Genomic DNA, 16,348 nt, shown 5'->3' on the forward strand with positions numbered 1-16,348 from the left:
TGTTTTCTTGACACCTTCCACACGGCTTGCCCATCCACGCTTTGCTTAGGCATTTACCTGATTGTGTCTTTTACCCCAGTGGCCAAATCATTAATTTATTCTCTGTTGAGTGAGTTGAAGGCAGGTTCGTAGGTTGGGGAGTATTCTTTTGCTCTTCATGGGCAGCTTTTACTTTGTTTCTCTTTGGTTAGAGCTTTAAGTATTTTTTTTTAAATGTTATTCTTTGAAATATTTTCTTTCACTCGCTAGATTATTTGTGTGTTTAGCAAATAGTTATGAAGAAAGTCTTTAAATGATCAGCTCAAGTACACATAACTGTGTACTTCCTCACATAACTTTTTACTTCCTCAAGTGATTCTCAAGTGATATTAATAGAGCCTGTACTGGTTGCATGTTCTTTTGTCTGGGAACGTTTTGTATCCGCTTACCTTTGACTTGTATGGTAGCTTTCGTATTATCTAGTGACCTATGCAAGTTGTGTGTGTGTGTTTAAGTTAGGTAAGTCAGAATGATGAAGACAGGCAAACCCCCAAGTGCTTGTGTCATTCGGCTCTCCTATAGGTGGATGACTATTAAAATTCTTTAGGTCACTGATTCCCTATCTTTTCTTCCCAAATTGGAAACAATGAGGCTTTGAAGTACTGGTACACTAGGATTGAATTCTTGAAGGCAGAGTCTTTAGTCACTGCTGTGTCGCCAGCATCTGGAACAGTAGTACCGTACATAGCAGTTTCTTTATAAAGACAGTTGGCCCTCCGTATCTGGGGATTCTGCATTCGTAGATTCAACCAGCCACAGATCGAAAGGCCTACCATGGTTGCGTCTGTACTGAACACGTACAGACTTTTTTTCTTGTTGTTGTTCTCTAAACAATACAGTATAACAACTATTTACATAGCATTTACATTTATTACATAGATATTATAAGTAATCAAGAGATGACTTAAAGTATACAGGAGGATGTGCATAGGTTATATGCAAATACTACGCCATTTTATGTAAGGGACTTGAGCATCCTTGAATACTCCTGGGGGGCGGGGGTATCCTGAAACCAATCCCCTGCAGATACTGAGGGACGACTGTATTTGTCAAATGAATGAAATAAATCCCAAAGGAAATTAAAATAAGTAAGGACCTATTTTTTTAAAAAAAACAGATGTCCACGTATAATTCACACTCCCAGGTCAAATACCAGCTCCTTCACTCATTGGCAGTGTGACCTTAGACTTGTTACTTAATTTTTAAGAACATCAGTTTTATTTGCTATAAAATGGGAACATTACTTACCTCATTAGAATTGTTATGAGGCTAAAATGAAATGATAGACATAAAGCTCCTAGCGTAATATGCAGTCAGCACATGTTAGCTCCATTCTCATCTCCATCCCCCTCTGGATTTGGATTTATAGTGCCCCTCTTGAAAAACCTCAGGCTCTCTAATTTGGGTTATGACCTGAGGTTGGAGTCTAGCAAGACAGGCAGGGGCTGTCTTCTGAGACTACCCTTTCTGGAAATGGTTAGCCTTCCTCAGACCCATTCTTATCTCAGTCACCTTTTGGATGCAGTCACATCCCTGATTTTGTGGTTGGGGTGGAGGTTGCTGATAAGCTTGTATTTTGCTTTCATTCCCATCTCTGATTTGTGTACAAGATTCATCAAATTTCTTTCTTTTGCAAGGATCTCGTCACTGAGCCAGAGTTCAAAAGGTTTTCTTGGAGCTCATCTAACATAACTCTTTTGTGCTCTGAAACATTTCCTGAGCATATTTTGTTCCACTTTGTTCCAAGTGCTGGCCCCACGTTCCCTTTGTTGGAGTTGCCACTGCTGTTTTCTACCAGGTTGACTTCAGATAAGCAGCAGAGCCCCACCCCTGACCCCTGGGTCCAGGTTCGTTGCCTTCTCTTCTGGGTTAAGCCTGTTTACCCCTAACCCCTTCTGTGCTAACATTCCAGAGATGCCCACTCAGAGGCAAGATAATAGACATAGGTAGGATTTTTCCAGTGAACTTTAAATTGCCCAAGAAGATATTGCAGTGTACATATGAGAAAATGAGTAGATGCCTGGCAAGCATATGGATGAGCCTCCTGTTTCTATGTCAGGACAGGCCTGTTAGACCATTGCTCTTATGCTGGTAAAAGATCTGGGGACAGGTGCAGAGGCAGCTGGAAATGATCTGTCTTCCACATAATGTGACCCTAAAATAGCTCAAGGAAGTAAGTGAACTCTACTTAAACAGTCTTACTCATTATCCTTTGGAAGACATTGGAGTGTGTTTCCTTCTGCCAGCAGAGCAGCAAACTCCTGAGCACTCAAGATTGAAGGGCAGACTGCTGCGCTCTGAGGCCTGTGTCTCTGCTGTCCGAGGGCTGGGACCTGCCCATACCAGCTGGGTGGGACAGTTGTGCAATTGCCAGGGCCTCATGGGGTCTTAGATTTGAGTTGATTTTCCTTGATTCCCCAGGTGCCTGGTTTACCATGGTGACTGACCATCCTGTCCTCTGAGCCTTCAGGACCCCCACACCCCAATTGTGTCTGTGCTTCATTCTCTGAGTCACCATCTCTGTCCCTGTTGGAGCTGCTCCTAGCAGGCGTCCAGTACTTCAGCATTAAAGAGCGCACAGGGCTCTAGGGAAGAGAGCTCCATTCTAGGACTCAGAAAATCAGACTCTCTATTTAGTGTCTCTCTATTGTGGATTTTCTTGCTTGTTCTATATAGTATATCAGTCTGACTGCCCTGTTGATTATAACAAAAGATGATTACCTGATCCCAGAAATTCAGATTATTCACATATACACTATGTTGAAAAGCATAAATAACCACATTCATGAATATAATAATAACAGAAGAGAAAACAACAGACCTTCAGTCCTGGCTTCTCTGCTTTCCCAGCTCTGTCACCTTGGGCAAGGACTTTTTGGTCCATTAATCTTCCCATTTCTTCTCTATGGAAAACTATGGTAACTCTCTGGGCCTACGTGTCCTCAACTTTAAAATGTGGGGTTTGGGCTCAGCAATCTCCAAGGTCCCTGGTAACTCGAAACATTCCATTTTCATCATTCAGGTAGCTGATTTGCAGAATGGTTGCCCCAGAATGTCTTTGGCATCCACGCCACTGTCCAGCCTGACTGCTTCCCATGGTCTCTCTCGCCTCTCCCTAACGCATCATCTTTTGCCTAGGACTATGTCTTGATGCCTTCTGTTTATTTCTGCTCCATCCTACTTGTCCCTCTCCGCACCTGGACTGACCGCCCACTGCTCTCCAATATTCTGTTTACCAGACCATTCTCATGACATCTTTATCAACCGTATCTTCTCCAAAATTTGTGTATTCCACCCCGATCCCCAACCTCAACTCCATATCCATGTCTATATGATATTTCTCCCAAAGTCACTTCCATTGAAGTGGAAAATTGAAGTCCTAGACTTCTTCCTTAAACCGGATCCCTTCCTGACATCTTCTTTCTTGTGTCACTAGCCCCTTCTTTCTGCCACTTACCCATACATGAGTGCCAATTTTGAATCTCTTCTCTTTTTAGAGTCCTTTCCTGTTCCACACCCTCTCCTTTAAAAAGTTTCCAAATCCTTTCAACCTTCCTTCGTGTTGTATATCCCATTTTCCCTCTCTGCTCCCGCTGCCCCCCCTCCGCTAATTCAGTGTCATAGCAAATCACTGTAGTGACCTCTTACCTGGTCTCCTTATCTCCATTTTACTAATCTACCTTTCATGCCTTTGAAAGGACAGTTTTGTCATAATCCACCATTAGATCAAGGCCAAATCTCTCAACCTTGAGTTTCTCCTGATCCACCATAGCCAACTTTGCATGTACTTCGCATGGCTCTCAGAACCCACTTTCAATCCTCCCGCTAGCGTTTGCGTGTGCTGCTCCTTTTCAGAAGGCTGCTCCTGCGCCTCCCCAACAGCTGTGTCTTATCTTTCCTTCTTGTCTTTGGGGCACAGCCTTAGACTTGCTCCCTCTGTGGGGACTGCCCTGACCTGTCACTCACCGTGGTTCTCCCTGTCTTGGGATTTTTCTCCCCTTGTTGCGTCTTCCACTCACTGGGTGCTTGCTGTCTCTGCTGTCGCGCGACCTCTCTGCTCTTGACAGCAGGGCTGGCTTCTGGGCTTGGGGCCGTCGCCCAGACTGTTTGTGCGTGAGTGAAGACGACGTTTTCATTCAGTGGCACACTTTCCACAATAGCAGCAAATAGGAGACCCTGTATAAGTTCTTGCTGAGTGACTGGGAGAGTGACTGCACTTTTCTCCCAGCACTCCGGGCGGCTGCCGTGCGACCTTGCTGTTCGGTCACGGGGGCTATTTTAGCTGAGCAGCCTTTAGCTGGACTCAGTCTTTCTCCACGTGTCCGTGCTTGGCCTTCAGTCTGTTTTGTTTGAAAAGTCCGGTGACACCAAAGTGACTGGCACAGAGTAGGCAATCAGTCAGTTTTTATCGCGTGAACGAGCATCCTATTGCCCGTCTTACTCATTGGTGACTGTCTTTTCTTTCTCTTCTAATCTCTGGCTCAACTTTTTCATCCACTTATCTTTCTGTTTCTTCTCTGTGGAATGTATCCCAAACAAAAATGTTCTTAAGGGAGCTTAGTAATCCCTTTAAATTTGGAGTTTGGTAAGTAGGGATTCGTGGACACAGCCCTTATTCGTGCTTTTCCACATGGAAGTCTAGCTGGTCCCATCTGTTCGCTAATTTGTGGTTGGTAATCTGAAAAAATATAGAGGAGCTGTGATTTGGGATTCTGGTTCATCAATAAGAACTCCAGGGGTGCCCCATTCTTCAGTTGTGTATCTCTGTCTACCTCGTGGGCTTGGGGGAGCAGGGGGAAGTACCTGGATGCTGTTCCTGACAAGGATGATGGGAGGAGGCTGTTGTTTTCCTGTGGCGGGTCCTTAACTTGGACCCTCTCTGTGCAGTTTCTGTCCTAGGAAATGCCTCCCTGTAGTTTAAAAGTTCACACAGGGTACTTCTTACAACTCTTTTCTGTAATTGGAACGTGAAAAATTAACTTTTCGGCTTTTATGCTTTGTGGTGTGGTTTTCAATTTTTATACGTGTGTATTATCACTATTGCTAGGAGCTTAGGTTTTTTTAGGAACTTTCAGATGCAAAATTATTTTTCTTAATCTCAAGCTCTCATTTTCCATCCAATTTAAATCAAATTAGTTTCTTTTGGCCTGAGACAATTTTGATTCATTTCATTCACTGCTCTTCGGGTGCTATTTTGTAAAATGTAGCACAGTGAGGCCACACTAAGCATTTTAAAGACCAATTCTGTGAGGGGAGCTATGTAAGAGGTCTTGCCTGTCAGAGTTTTGACTGTTTCACTCAGTCCTAAAAACGGTATATAAGGGGCCAGCCCACTGGCGTAGTGATTAAGTTCACATGCTCTGCTTCAGTGGCCCAGGGTTTGCAGGTTCGAATCCCAGGTGCAGACAAATGCACCGTTCATCAAGCCATGCTGTGGCACATCCCACATACAAAATAGGGAAAGATGGGCACAGATGTTAGCTCAGAGCCAGTCTTCCACAGCAAAAGGAGGAGGATTGGCAACAGATGTTAGCTCAGGGCCAATCTTCCTCACCAAAAAAAACAGAACTAGGCAAAAAAACTGTATATAACAATACCTGTAGAATTCTTTAATTCCAGACTTTAAGTTGACAGAAGTATTTGAGAATAAATGCTGCCCTGAAATGAGGATTAAAGTTTGTTATGTACGGTTGCTTAAGCATAAAAATAGCCAGCTATTAATTACAAAGCCAGTGAATTAGTTGCCAACTTGCCATTCACCCTCACTGAAGATCAGGTGACAACTCTTCATCAGCAGGCAGAGAAAAGAGTGCTTTCAGTCTGATGGGATGCTCTTCCCCTCATTGGGGGCTTCTTGGGATGTCGCACCTGCTCACGCCACATGTTATTTGCCTGAGATGCTCACAGCTAGTGTCAGAGGCCTTGTCTTAGTAGGGGCCTATGTACTTGCTCAAAATACAGTGAGTCTCAACTTCCACATGTTCTGCTTTTGGACAAACCAACCCACATGTTTATATGTTATACCTGACACTCTTGTCATATGCCAAAATGGGTCTTTTGTGAATCAGTCAATAAACAAACACTTCAAGTTACTTCCCTGCCAACCACTAGTTCAGGTTCAACCATAGCACCATCCCTCTTTGCAAGGTTGTGTTTGTGCACTTATTACAGTGTTTTATTATACTTTGCTTTGATTCTTTAGTAGAAATTAGTAAAACAAAAATGAAAGTGCCAGTAAGAACCTTTGGTCTTTAAAAGTTAATACAATTGAGAATAAGGTGGAGTGGAATTTTTTAGGCTCACACTGAAAGCAGAGAGTCTTGCACTTCGTTTGGACATTTGTTGGACCTAAGCCAATCTTCTGTATTCAGTTATGAAAGAAAAGAAAAATAAGGAACAAGTATGAAATGTTAGAACAACGTGTATGGTCAAAGGCTGGGTTTAAAAGGGCAGGTGGAATTAGAGATTTTGAAATATAACTTAATGTTCTGAGATGGAACTCCCCTGTCAGATGTGAGTCAGTTGTCTGGCTCTCTCAGTTTGACTCTCAAATGTATTTTCAGGAAATGTTCAGCATGAAAGTCTGCATGTAGCGTGTCCGATCACTTGGTTTCTGTGGAAGATGTTTCTCCTCCTGCTGCTGCTGAGCAGGACAGGAACAGCTGCCGGGCCCACGGGGCTGCCGGGCCCACGGGGCTGCCCACCACCCTAGTTTGCCTGCATTCTGTGTGGCGTGATGAGTGTGTGTGTTGTGTATGTGGTGGCACAGGGAGGACTCATTATTAAACCTTTCTTAGTGTTGTTCTTGCTTTTACTTTTCACCTTTTTTTAAAAAACAAAAAAGGGATCATACTGTTGACTTGGCAGTGCATCCTTGATGTCCCTCTGAGTCATAATATCTATATCTGAATTATATTATCTATAAACGTACATGATTTTAAAACAGTTGCCTGTTATAATGTGGATCTACCATAATTTGTTCAACCATTCCCTGATTGTTTCAGGTTGTTTCTAATTATTTCACTCCGAGCTATGCAATAAGCATCCTTATTTCTATGTTATGGTGCTTTTTTTTTTTTTTGGTGAAGAAGATTGGCCCTGAGCTAACATCTGTGCCAGTCTTCCTCTATTTTGTATGTGGGTTGCTGCCACAGCATGGCTTGATGAGTGATGTAGGTCCGAGCCTGTGAACCCCGGGCTGCTGAAGCAGAGAGCGCCAAACTTAACTGCTACACCACTGGGCTGGACCCTCTATATTATGATGCTTTTGATTTTACAAGCTTGATTACCAGAGGTGGAAATAATGGGTCAGACAATATATACCTTTTAAAATTTAATAGATATTGCCATATTTCTGTCCCCCAAAGGCACAGCAATTTCTTCTCCTTCCAGCAATGTAGGGAAGTGCCTTTTATTTCTCATCTAAAGTTCTTACCAATTGAAGAGGTGGAAAAAGGCTTTCATTGTGCTTTAATTTGCACTTTTTGGACTAGTAGTGAGCTTGAGCAACTTTTTGCAGCATTCTTCGCCATTTGCATTCTTCTTCTGTAAGTTACCCCTTTTCCTATTGGGTTGCTTTCTTATTGATTTGTAAGCACTCTTTGTCTATTAGGTATATTTATTCTTTGGCATATGTGTTGCAGATTTTTTTTCCAGCCGTTTTGTCTTTTGACTTTGTGAATAGTATTGTTAGCTATAAACTTTTAAAACCTTTTAAGGTTATTTATATTGCTTTTCTTTATGCCATTACTTTTCTTCACCTAACGCTAGTTTTTTTTTTTTTTTATAAATTTATCTTGTGGTGTTTTGGAGTTTTTCTTGGTAACGTGAATGGGATTTTTTTTCTCTTTCCATTTCAACTGGATGTAGCTGACATAGAGAAAAGCTATCAATTTATATATACTTGTTTTGTTTTCAGACAACTTACTGAATTTTTTCCAGTGTTTAGTCTATTGAGTTTTCTAGGCATATACATAGTCATATCATCTCCAAATAAAGATAATTTTATCTCCTTCCAATACTTATTCCATTTTTTTCTTTTGTAGTACACTTAGCAAGGACTTCTGTTAAAGTTATTAAACCTCTCTTATGGGTACAAATCGCTTCCTGCTTGGAGTCTGAGCTACAGATGGACCCCCACTGCTCTACGTCATGGCCCTCCTGTAACAAATGAGATGATGTTACACATCATCTCATTTCCTCTGCACAGAGAAGTTGTGGGTGTCGAATGACTTCACTGCCAGTATTGTGCAGACTCCTTCCTTCCCAACTGGATTCTGAGCTCTTTCAAGTTGAAGATCATGTCCCTTATTTTATGTCCCTCACAGAACTCAGCAGAGAACTGGGCACATGGTCAGCACATGTGGAACTGTTGGATATGTTGAATGTGCTCCTCTTCTCTTCTTCCAAGCCTCCCCACTTCTCCTGGAAGTGGCTCTGGCCTTACTGGACTCGGATCCCATGACCAAAGCACTCTTTGCCCAGAATACCTTTCTCCCTTACCCACCCTGCAGAATTGAGATTTTTGAGCCTCTACACCACAGAAGTTCCCTTTCTCAAACTTTATCGGCATCGCCTGGAGAGCTTGTTAAAACACAGATTGCAGGGTCATGCCCAGAGTTTCCAATTTGGTAGTTCTGGGGTGGGACCCGAGAATTTTGCATTTGTAACAAGTTCGGATGCTGCTGGTCCTGCCAGTGCAGGTTGAGAACCACTGCTCTAGACTGTAGTTGGTGACCTCGTGGATGCAAGGCTGAGTTCTTTGCAAGAAAAAGCCAGATTCTTGTGGTGGTCCAAATTCCCCTTCATGTCACCCTAGCGGCTTCTGCCCTAGGCCCTAGCGGCCCCCCACCATGAGTCTGTGTGCTGAAAGTCAGAGTATGTCTCTGGGGCACACAATATTCATCTTTTACAGGATAGGCGATTTTGAAATGAAAAGCATTTTTGAGGCTTACTGAAAATTCACTCCCCTTTCCACCCCCTCAGCCTCTGCACTTAGATACCTTCATGAAAACAGAATCATCCATCGGGATCTAAAGCCAGAAAACATCGTCCTGCAGCAAGGAGAGCAAAGAGTGAGTGACCCTCCCGGGACTTGGAAAGTCCTGGGGACTGCCTCAGGGGAGCTGCTCTGGTCCAGAAGGAACACGCTTTGTATGTTTGTTTATATTTGCGTTTCCTTGAGTTTATATTTGCTTTGATTCTCTGGGAAAGCTTTTTGATTTGAAACAAAATTCAGCAAAAAGTTCCTGCTTGCAGATTGAGGCACGTTTGAATGGATCACATTGTTAATCGCCCAAGTTGCAGGAATCTGATAAGAAAAAGAATGTTTGTCTTCCCACCTCCACCCCCAACCTTTGGGACTAGCACTTCTTGGAAACAGACTTTTCATTTTCCATTTATTTGAGAGCCTCACGTTCTGATGCTAAAATGGAAACCAGCTCTGAGTTGGTTCTGGATGTGGCTGAGGAGAGGCGTTTGGAGCTGGCACCTGCCCATGAAGCCTGTGCTCTCTCATGGCCTTGTTTGTTTAGCTGGGGGCGATGAGCAAGGGCTCAGCTGAGTGGACTGTAGTAACTCAATTCCCTGGCCACTTAATCTCTTCTGATACAGCTGTCAACATTCTGGGCCTGACCCATAACTGTCACCGTGCTCACCTTTGTTCCAGTTCACACTCATTCTTGCCAGAGGTTCTAAGATTTAAAGGTATTTACTGAGAAGGAACTGGCCTGGTCTTTCACGTCGTAAAGTCCTGGTTTAGCATTCTTGAGGGCTGGTGCGTGGTCTGTTAATTTTGACCTTCTTCTGGTGATTGGTTGCAGAGCAAGGGAGGACACATGCCTTTTTCTAGCATTTTTATAGTGTGTTTTCTTTTGCCCAAATATACCATGTCGAAGACGTTCTGCTGTGTCTCTGGTGGTTCTTAGGAACTTAGAATCTAATACCACCTGGGAATTCAGAAATATCCTCTGTTCTGTCAGCAAACAGAATTCTTATAGGAGGACAGTGTATTCTCGTAACCCTCAGATTTCTCCTCCTCCCTTTTTTTTTCAGTTAATACACAAAATTATTGACCTAGGATATGCCAAGGAACTGGATCAGGGCAGTCTTTGTACTTCCTTTGTGGGGACCCTGCAGTACCTGGTAAGAAACAGGATTTATGTGTTTGCTTAGCAGTTTCTCTCTGATGGCCATGTTTGCGGGCCTCCTCTCTATGCTTGCCTTCCAGCATCTAAGTCCTGCCAGCTCTTTGGGTGTTTCCTAGGTGCATGGGAATTGTTGTATGAGATCAGACCCAGAATCCATTCAGGTCAGCACTTTTGCCAACATAGGCCCTATGGAGGGATGTGGTCATCTTCTTCTGTCAAAAGAGCCCTGCTCATGTGCCCTTGCACAAATCCCATATAAGCTCTTGTGCTGGAGTATTTTATCTGAAAATAAAGAGTTTAAACTAGCTTCATGCTGGTGTATAGAGGCCTCAGTTTCCATGAGGCATCTCGGGGGCCATTGAAGAGGGGGCCGATCTCCGAGCTCCCGCCCCTTCTTTACACCATTTGATCTGGATGTTGGGATTCTATTTCGGTGACTCATTCATTCGAGAAATATTGACCAAGGGTAGTCTTAGAGTTGAGCAAGAAAGCAGGCATCCCTGATCCTTACACTAATGACTAAGAAACTATAATTGTGATAAGTGCTACAAACAAAAAGTGCAGAGGATTATAAGAATATATATTAGGAGGACCTGAAGGATGAGGAGCTGAAAGGGGCTGAAGGTGGGGGGAAGGAAAGGAAATTCCAGGCAGAGGGATGGTACATTGGAAGACCAGAAGGTGCGGCTGGAACCTAGAAAAGAAGGAAGAGAGTATCTTGAGTAGAAGCTGGAGAGAGAGGTAGGGACAGATTCTTCAGGGCCTTTTTGGCTGAGTTAGGGATTTCAGACTTTATCCTAAAACCTCTGCAGAGATATTGAAGGGTTTTAAGTTGGAGAGGGATCAAGTTTACCTTTTGAAAAGACCATTCTTGATACAGTGTGGAGAATGAATTGCGCCGAACAAGAGTAAATAGTGGACAAGTAGGAACGAGGCTCTGAGAATAGGCCAGTTCAGAGCTGTGGTCACAGTGAGGATGGGTCACGAAATGCCTGGCAAGAGACTCAGCCAGATTTGATAATGGAGTACTTGCAGGTGGTAACAGCCAGTAAAGAGTTGATTGAATAAGAGTCTGCAGTTTAAACAACAAAAACGAAAAAAGGTTGAAAGCCACTGGGCTAGATGAGCTTACATATCCTATCTAGTTCTTAAATTAAAAAGAAAAAGAAATCCTTTGAAGTCTTTTTGAGTGCATTTATACTCCCTACTTATCCCACCGACTAGAATAATGGGCTCCATCGATTTGTCATCTGCTCTGTGGAGTGAAGGTTGGAGTGGCGACTCCTGGGGGCTGTGATTCAGGCACCTGTGTCCATATAATGTAATTATGTAGGTCCCCTGAGTATCCTCTGGCATCCTCATCAACTCAGCAGCAGTTAAAGGCAGGGACCGCATGCTCTGACCAGGATGCTCAGTCACATCGTTCACTCACAGGTGCTAAAACTTTTGTCCATAGACAGACCCAGAGATTGACCTGACCATCGCGAAATTTTTCCTCTTGGTTTGGACTCCTTGGCCTTTCCTTAAGTGTCACACTTCCAGCCAGACTGTGCACAGTCCTGTCTGCATGCCTTTGCTTGTGACGGTCCTTCCTGGAGTGTCTGTTCTCAGACACTCCTGTGAGGAGCCTTCTGGCCCGGTTCCTGTCCCACTTGTGCTTTAAATCTTCCCTGGGCCACCCCATCTCTCTCATTGGGTAGCAGTCATACATCTGGCTTTTTCCTGCCTGATTATAAATATTCCATCCCATTGTGTGCCCACATGTCGTAAACTACCTTGGTTTTGGAGACTTGGACAGCATTTAATTGTGTTATGCATTTGCTGTGTACAGCCTGGTATCATTTTCCTTTGTTGTATGTAGCCTATCTTCCCATCTCTACACGACGCCCATGAGAAGGGTATATATACAATGTGGTCAGGTCTACCTAAAAATACCCCTAGGGGCCTTCGTATCAGCATCAGGATTGAATGAGGAACAGAAAAATCCTGGCTACCACCAGCTAAACGTGTGGTCACCACTCGTCCTTGAGTGGACGTGCCAGTGCCCCAGATGGAGCCAGCAAAGAGTGGGGACATGATTAGAAGGGCTGGTTGCCCCCTCCCGTGGTGGCTCCTCAGAAGAGGGAGCAGCTCAGGCGCGTCCCCGCCGTGCGTCCTTGTAGGCCCCGGAACTGCTGGAGCAGCAGAAGTACACCGTGACCGTCGACTACTGGAGCTTCGGCACCTTGGCTTTTGAGTGCATCACGGGCTTCCGGCCTTTCCTCCCCAACTGGCAGCCCGTGCAGTGGTGAGTGTGTGACCGGGGCCCGGGGTGAGGAGGGCCACCTGAAGGAGGCGGTGTGTCCCTCTGTCTTGTCATGACGCTTCACCCGTCCCCATCTCACTGGGCACTCCCAGGCTGGGCCTGAGCTATCTGTGATCTGTCTCCTCGAGGGGAAGTCCTGTTAGGACCCAACAGGTGGACAGTCTGAACTCCAAAACCTAGAAAAGTAGAGCAGTTGTTAAGTATCAACATGGATTCTGAACCTGAACTACTTTAAATACAATACTATGTCAATGACATTCACCCTAAGTTCAGTAGCAATAAGTCAGTCCTTTTATAGAGTGTTGTATAAATGTGTGCACTTACACTGAAAATGCTGTGTATTAGTAAATGCATAAAGGATATGTATGTATGACAAATAATGAGAAATATTTACATGAAAATTTGTAGACAAATTTTATTACACCTGAATATAAATTTTGTTTTCATAAATTATGTGATAATGTATTGTTGACAAATTTTACTATACCTGAGTACAAATTTTTGTTTTAAAAGCGTAAGAAATTGGCTTAAAATGTGAACCAAATAAATTGCAAAATAAGATTTTCTTATAAAAAACCAAAGGATACGATTAAGGTTTTTTAAATTACTCTATTCTTTAACTTTTTTCTGATTATAAAAATGTGTTGTTCATTATATACATAAAAGTTAATCATGACTGAAATGCATAATTTAAAAATTAACGTTCCCTTAAATCAGTTAGGTTTCATTCAGAATTATTCCTTGAAAGGCCACGCACTAATTGAAATGACGCTACTCTTGTTCAAAAATTTTTTGCTTCCAGTTTATTTCTTTGAAGCAGTAAAAAGTTTACATGGAGGCCGGCCCCGTGGCGTAGCGGTTCAGTGTGCGCGAGCCACTGCTGGCGGCGCCGGTTCGGAACTCCGGGTACGCACCGATGCACCGCTTGTCAGGCCATGCTATGGCAGCATCCCATATAAAGTGGAGGAAGATGGGCACAGATGTTAGCCAGGGCCAGTCTTCCTCAGCAAAAAGGGGAGGATTGGCATGGATGTTAGCTCAGGGCTGATCTTCCTCACAAAAAAAAAAAAAAGAAAAAGAAAGAAAAGTTTACATGGTTCAAACTTCAAGAGTATAGAAGAGTATACAGTGAAAAGTCATTTCCTACCCATCTCCCAACCCCCGGGTTTCTTCCCCACGGGCACCCAACACCATTGGTTTTTGGTCTGCTTTCAAGGATGTTTTGTACAAGTACAAGCAAATTGGCACGTACTGTTTGTTCATTTATTTATGTATTTCACCCCTTTTTGACATCAGTGGTAGCATAATATGAACACTGTTCTGTACATGCTCTTAAAGCATTTTTACTCTGTGAGAATTTCCTTCACACAACCCAGAAACAACCTCCGTGCACATCTGTGTGTGTCTCCAGGCTCTTCAATGTGTGTGTTATACTTTTAAAAAAGCAAAAATAAATTACTATACATACTCTCATATAACCTGCTTTTCAAACTTACTGTTGAAAAAGCTTTATGTTTTTCCATATTATTTATAATGTCTGTTTGTTATTCCACTGAGTGGCCATACTACAGTTTATTTAACTTATCCCCTGTTGTTGGGAGCATGGGTGGCTTATAATTTTTACTTCTTAAAATAACACCAAGAATAACATCCTTGTAGGGAAATCCTTGCAGGTCCATAATTATTTCCCAAGGATTAATGCCTAGAAATGGAATTAACAGATCAACTGTTGTACACATTTTGATGTGTATTAACACAATGCTCAACAGGAAGGTTGTATAGATGACGTTTCCACCAGGAGCACAGAAAGCCGTCCCTTTTACCACACCATTGCCAGCACTGGCTCTTGTCATTTTTCTGAACACCTTTCTGGAAGTAGTGAAAACATTAACTTTTTCAAAGGACAGGTGTTTACATCATGAGAATATTTATTTATAAAAATAAAATGTAGCCTTTGAAATCAATTCCACAAGAGTAGCTTTATGTGATGGCAGTCCAGTTCGGTCAGCATTTATACACCAGACGTTGGAAATGCAGAGATGAATGAGGCAAGGTTCCTGCTTGTGAAATGGCAAAGTATGCCCTCCTGTGGTGGTTTGTTTTAAAACAAGCAGTGCTTGTTGACCTGCATAGATTCTGGAATATGGAGGAATCAGCTCATTAATTTATAGTCACACCATATAGTGTAACCATCATAAAAATAACTTTAAATATCTCTACATCTATAGTGGGTTTTTTTGGCTGGGAAAGATTCGCCCTGAGCTAACATCTGTTGCCAATCTGCCTTTTTTTCCCTCCCCAAACCCCTAGTACATTGTTGTATATTCTAGTTGTAAGTCCTTCTAGTTCGTCTATGTGAGCTGCCACCACAGCATGGCTACTGTCAAACGAGTGGTGTGGTTCCGTGACTAGGAGCTGAACCCGGGCCACCAAAGCAGTGAGAGAGCTGAACTTTAACTACTAGCCATAAGGGCTGGCTCACATCTATAGTGTTTTTAACTAACCAAGGAATTACTGCATTTCTTCAGTTCGAATGTTGAGCTTTTCCGTTATTTATAAAAAGATGAGTTAAAATCCATTAGAACTCGAACAACAAGTGCTATTTGAAAATATATCCCTAATGGCTCAGCATCTTCATAGTAAGTCTGTTGTCTGCAGAATGAGTTTGCTGAAACTCCCCTCATCAGTGCTAGAGGACCAGGTGACCTTTTTCAAGTGGAATTCTCTGACACCCAGTAAGGAGCTGTTTAGTGGACTAGTCTGTGAGAAGTGACTCTGTCATCTGCTTTGAAATGCCTTAGCTTTTCAAAAATATCACTCATCTCAGATGGCAGGTAGATAGTAATTTCAGAATAAATGCAACTTGAGCTTCATAGTTCTATTATAAAGCTACTTTGAAATACATTTAGGACCTACGCAATAAGCATTTTACTTACTGTGGCCTTTAACTTTTATAGTTTCCCATTGACAGACTGAGTTTTCCATTAGAGGATCGTCCGCTTGTATGTGATCACAAAGTCTTGGCATACCTGACTTATGGCAGTCACAGTTTCTGCCAGAGCTGTAAACCCCTGGCCTCTGCCATACGCCAGCTCTTCTAGCTGTCCCCTGTGGCCCAGATAGGCCAGGTCACCCCTTGCCAATGAGAAGCGTTCAGAGCTAAAGCATTTTTTATTTCAGTTTCCTGGATGTTTTTGGAAAGGAGGCATTTGGACATTCAGACGGAGTAGAAAGAACACCAGACTTTGGATTTGAGTCCCTGATTCTGCCACTCTCTAGTTCTGTGACCTTGGGCACGTCACCTGATTTTCGTTTCCTTACCACTGAACAGGGAACTACAAGCAATGTCTACCACATGGGGTCATCATGGCAAAGAAGTGCATGTTCAGTGTCAAAGTACTTGGTTATCTCTGAAGCGTTATTCAAATTTAAGTTCTTATTCTTGTCACTGAGAAGACTTGAAACCAGTTGGGTTTATTTCCTTTTCCTTCTGTTTCAGATGCATCAATAAGTTCTCTCAATTGGCAAATGTAAAAGTTTACCCTTAGAAATACTATTTAGCCATATCTATTTAGAGATGTGTGTGCGTGTGTTGTGTATATTTCCTCTGAATATAGTATACATGCAGTAATCTTGGTTTGGAAGTCATAATTTTATCCTCCATCAAAACATTAGAGTTTTGTATAGGTGAAATGAAAGATAGAAAAAATGGTGAGGACAAGCCAAGGATGAGAGAAGGAGTCAGCAGTCCTGTCTCCAGAGCCCTGGGCACGGGGTGGTTAGTGACCACTCATCAGGCAGCTCTGGCCATTCTTACACTCTCCAAGAAGCCGTCCTAGCAGGATACAAATGCACT

The 16,348-nt window shown here is 42.9% G+C and overlaps 1 protein-coding gene across 2 annotated transcripts in view; it reads left to right on the plus strand.

Annotated features, from left to right (window-relative positions):
- Positions 1 to 16,348, plus strand: part of IKBKB (inhibitor of nuclear factor kappa B kinase subunit beta) — a 49,938-nt gene that overhangs the window by 17,161 nt on the left and 16,429 nt on the right. For both annotated transcript variants that reach the window (XM_058525299.1, XM_058525300.1), the window contains exons 6-8: positions 9,025 to 9,113; positions 10,093 to 10,182; positions 12,350 to 12,474. In XM_058525299.1, the coding sequence (XP_058381282.1) occupies positions 9,025 to 9,113; positions 10,093 to 10,182; positions 12,350 to 12,474 (304 nt within the window). The remainder of the gene's footprint in view (positions 1 to 9,024; positions 9,114 to 10,092; positions 10,183 to 12,349; positions 12,475 to 16,348) is intronic.

This window comes from Diceros bicornis, chromosome 29 (assembly GCF_020826845.1).
Source record: "Diceros bicornis minor isolate mBicDic1 chromosome 29, mDicBic1.mat.cur, whole genome shotgun sequence".
NCBI classification, from domain to species: Eukaryota; Metazoa; Chordata; class Mammalia; order Perissodactyla; family Rhinocerotidae; genus Diceros; species Diceros bicornis.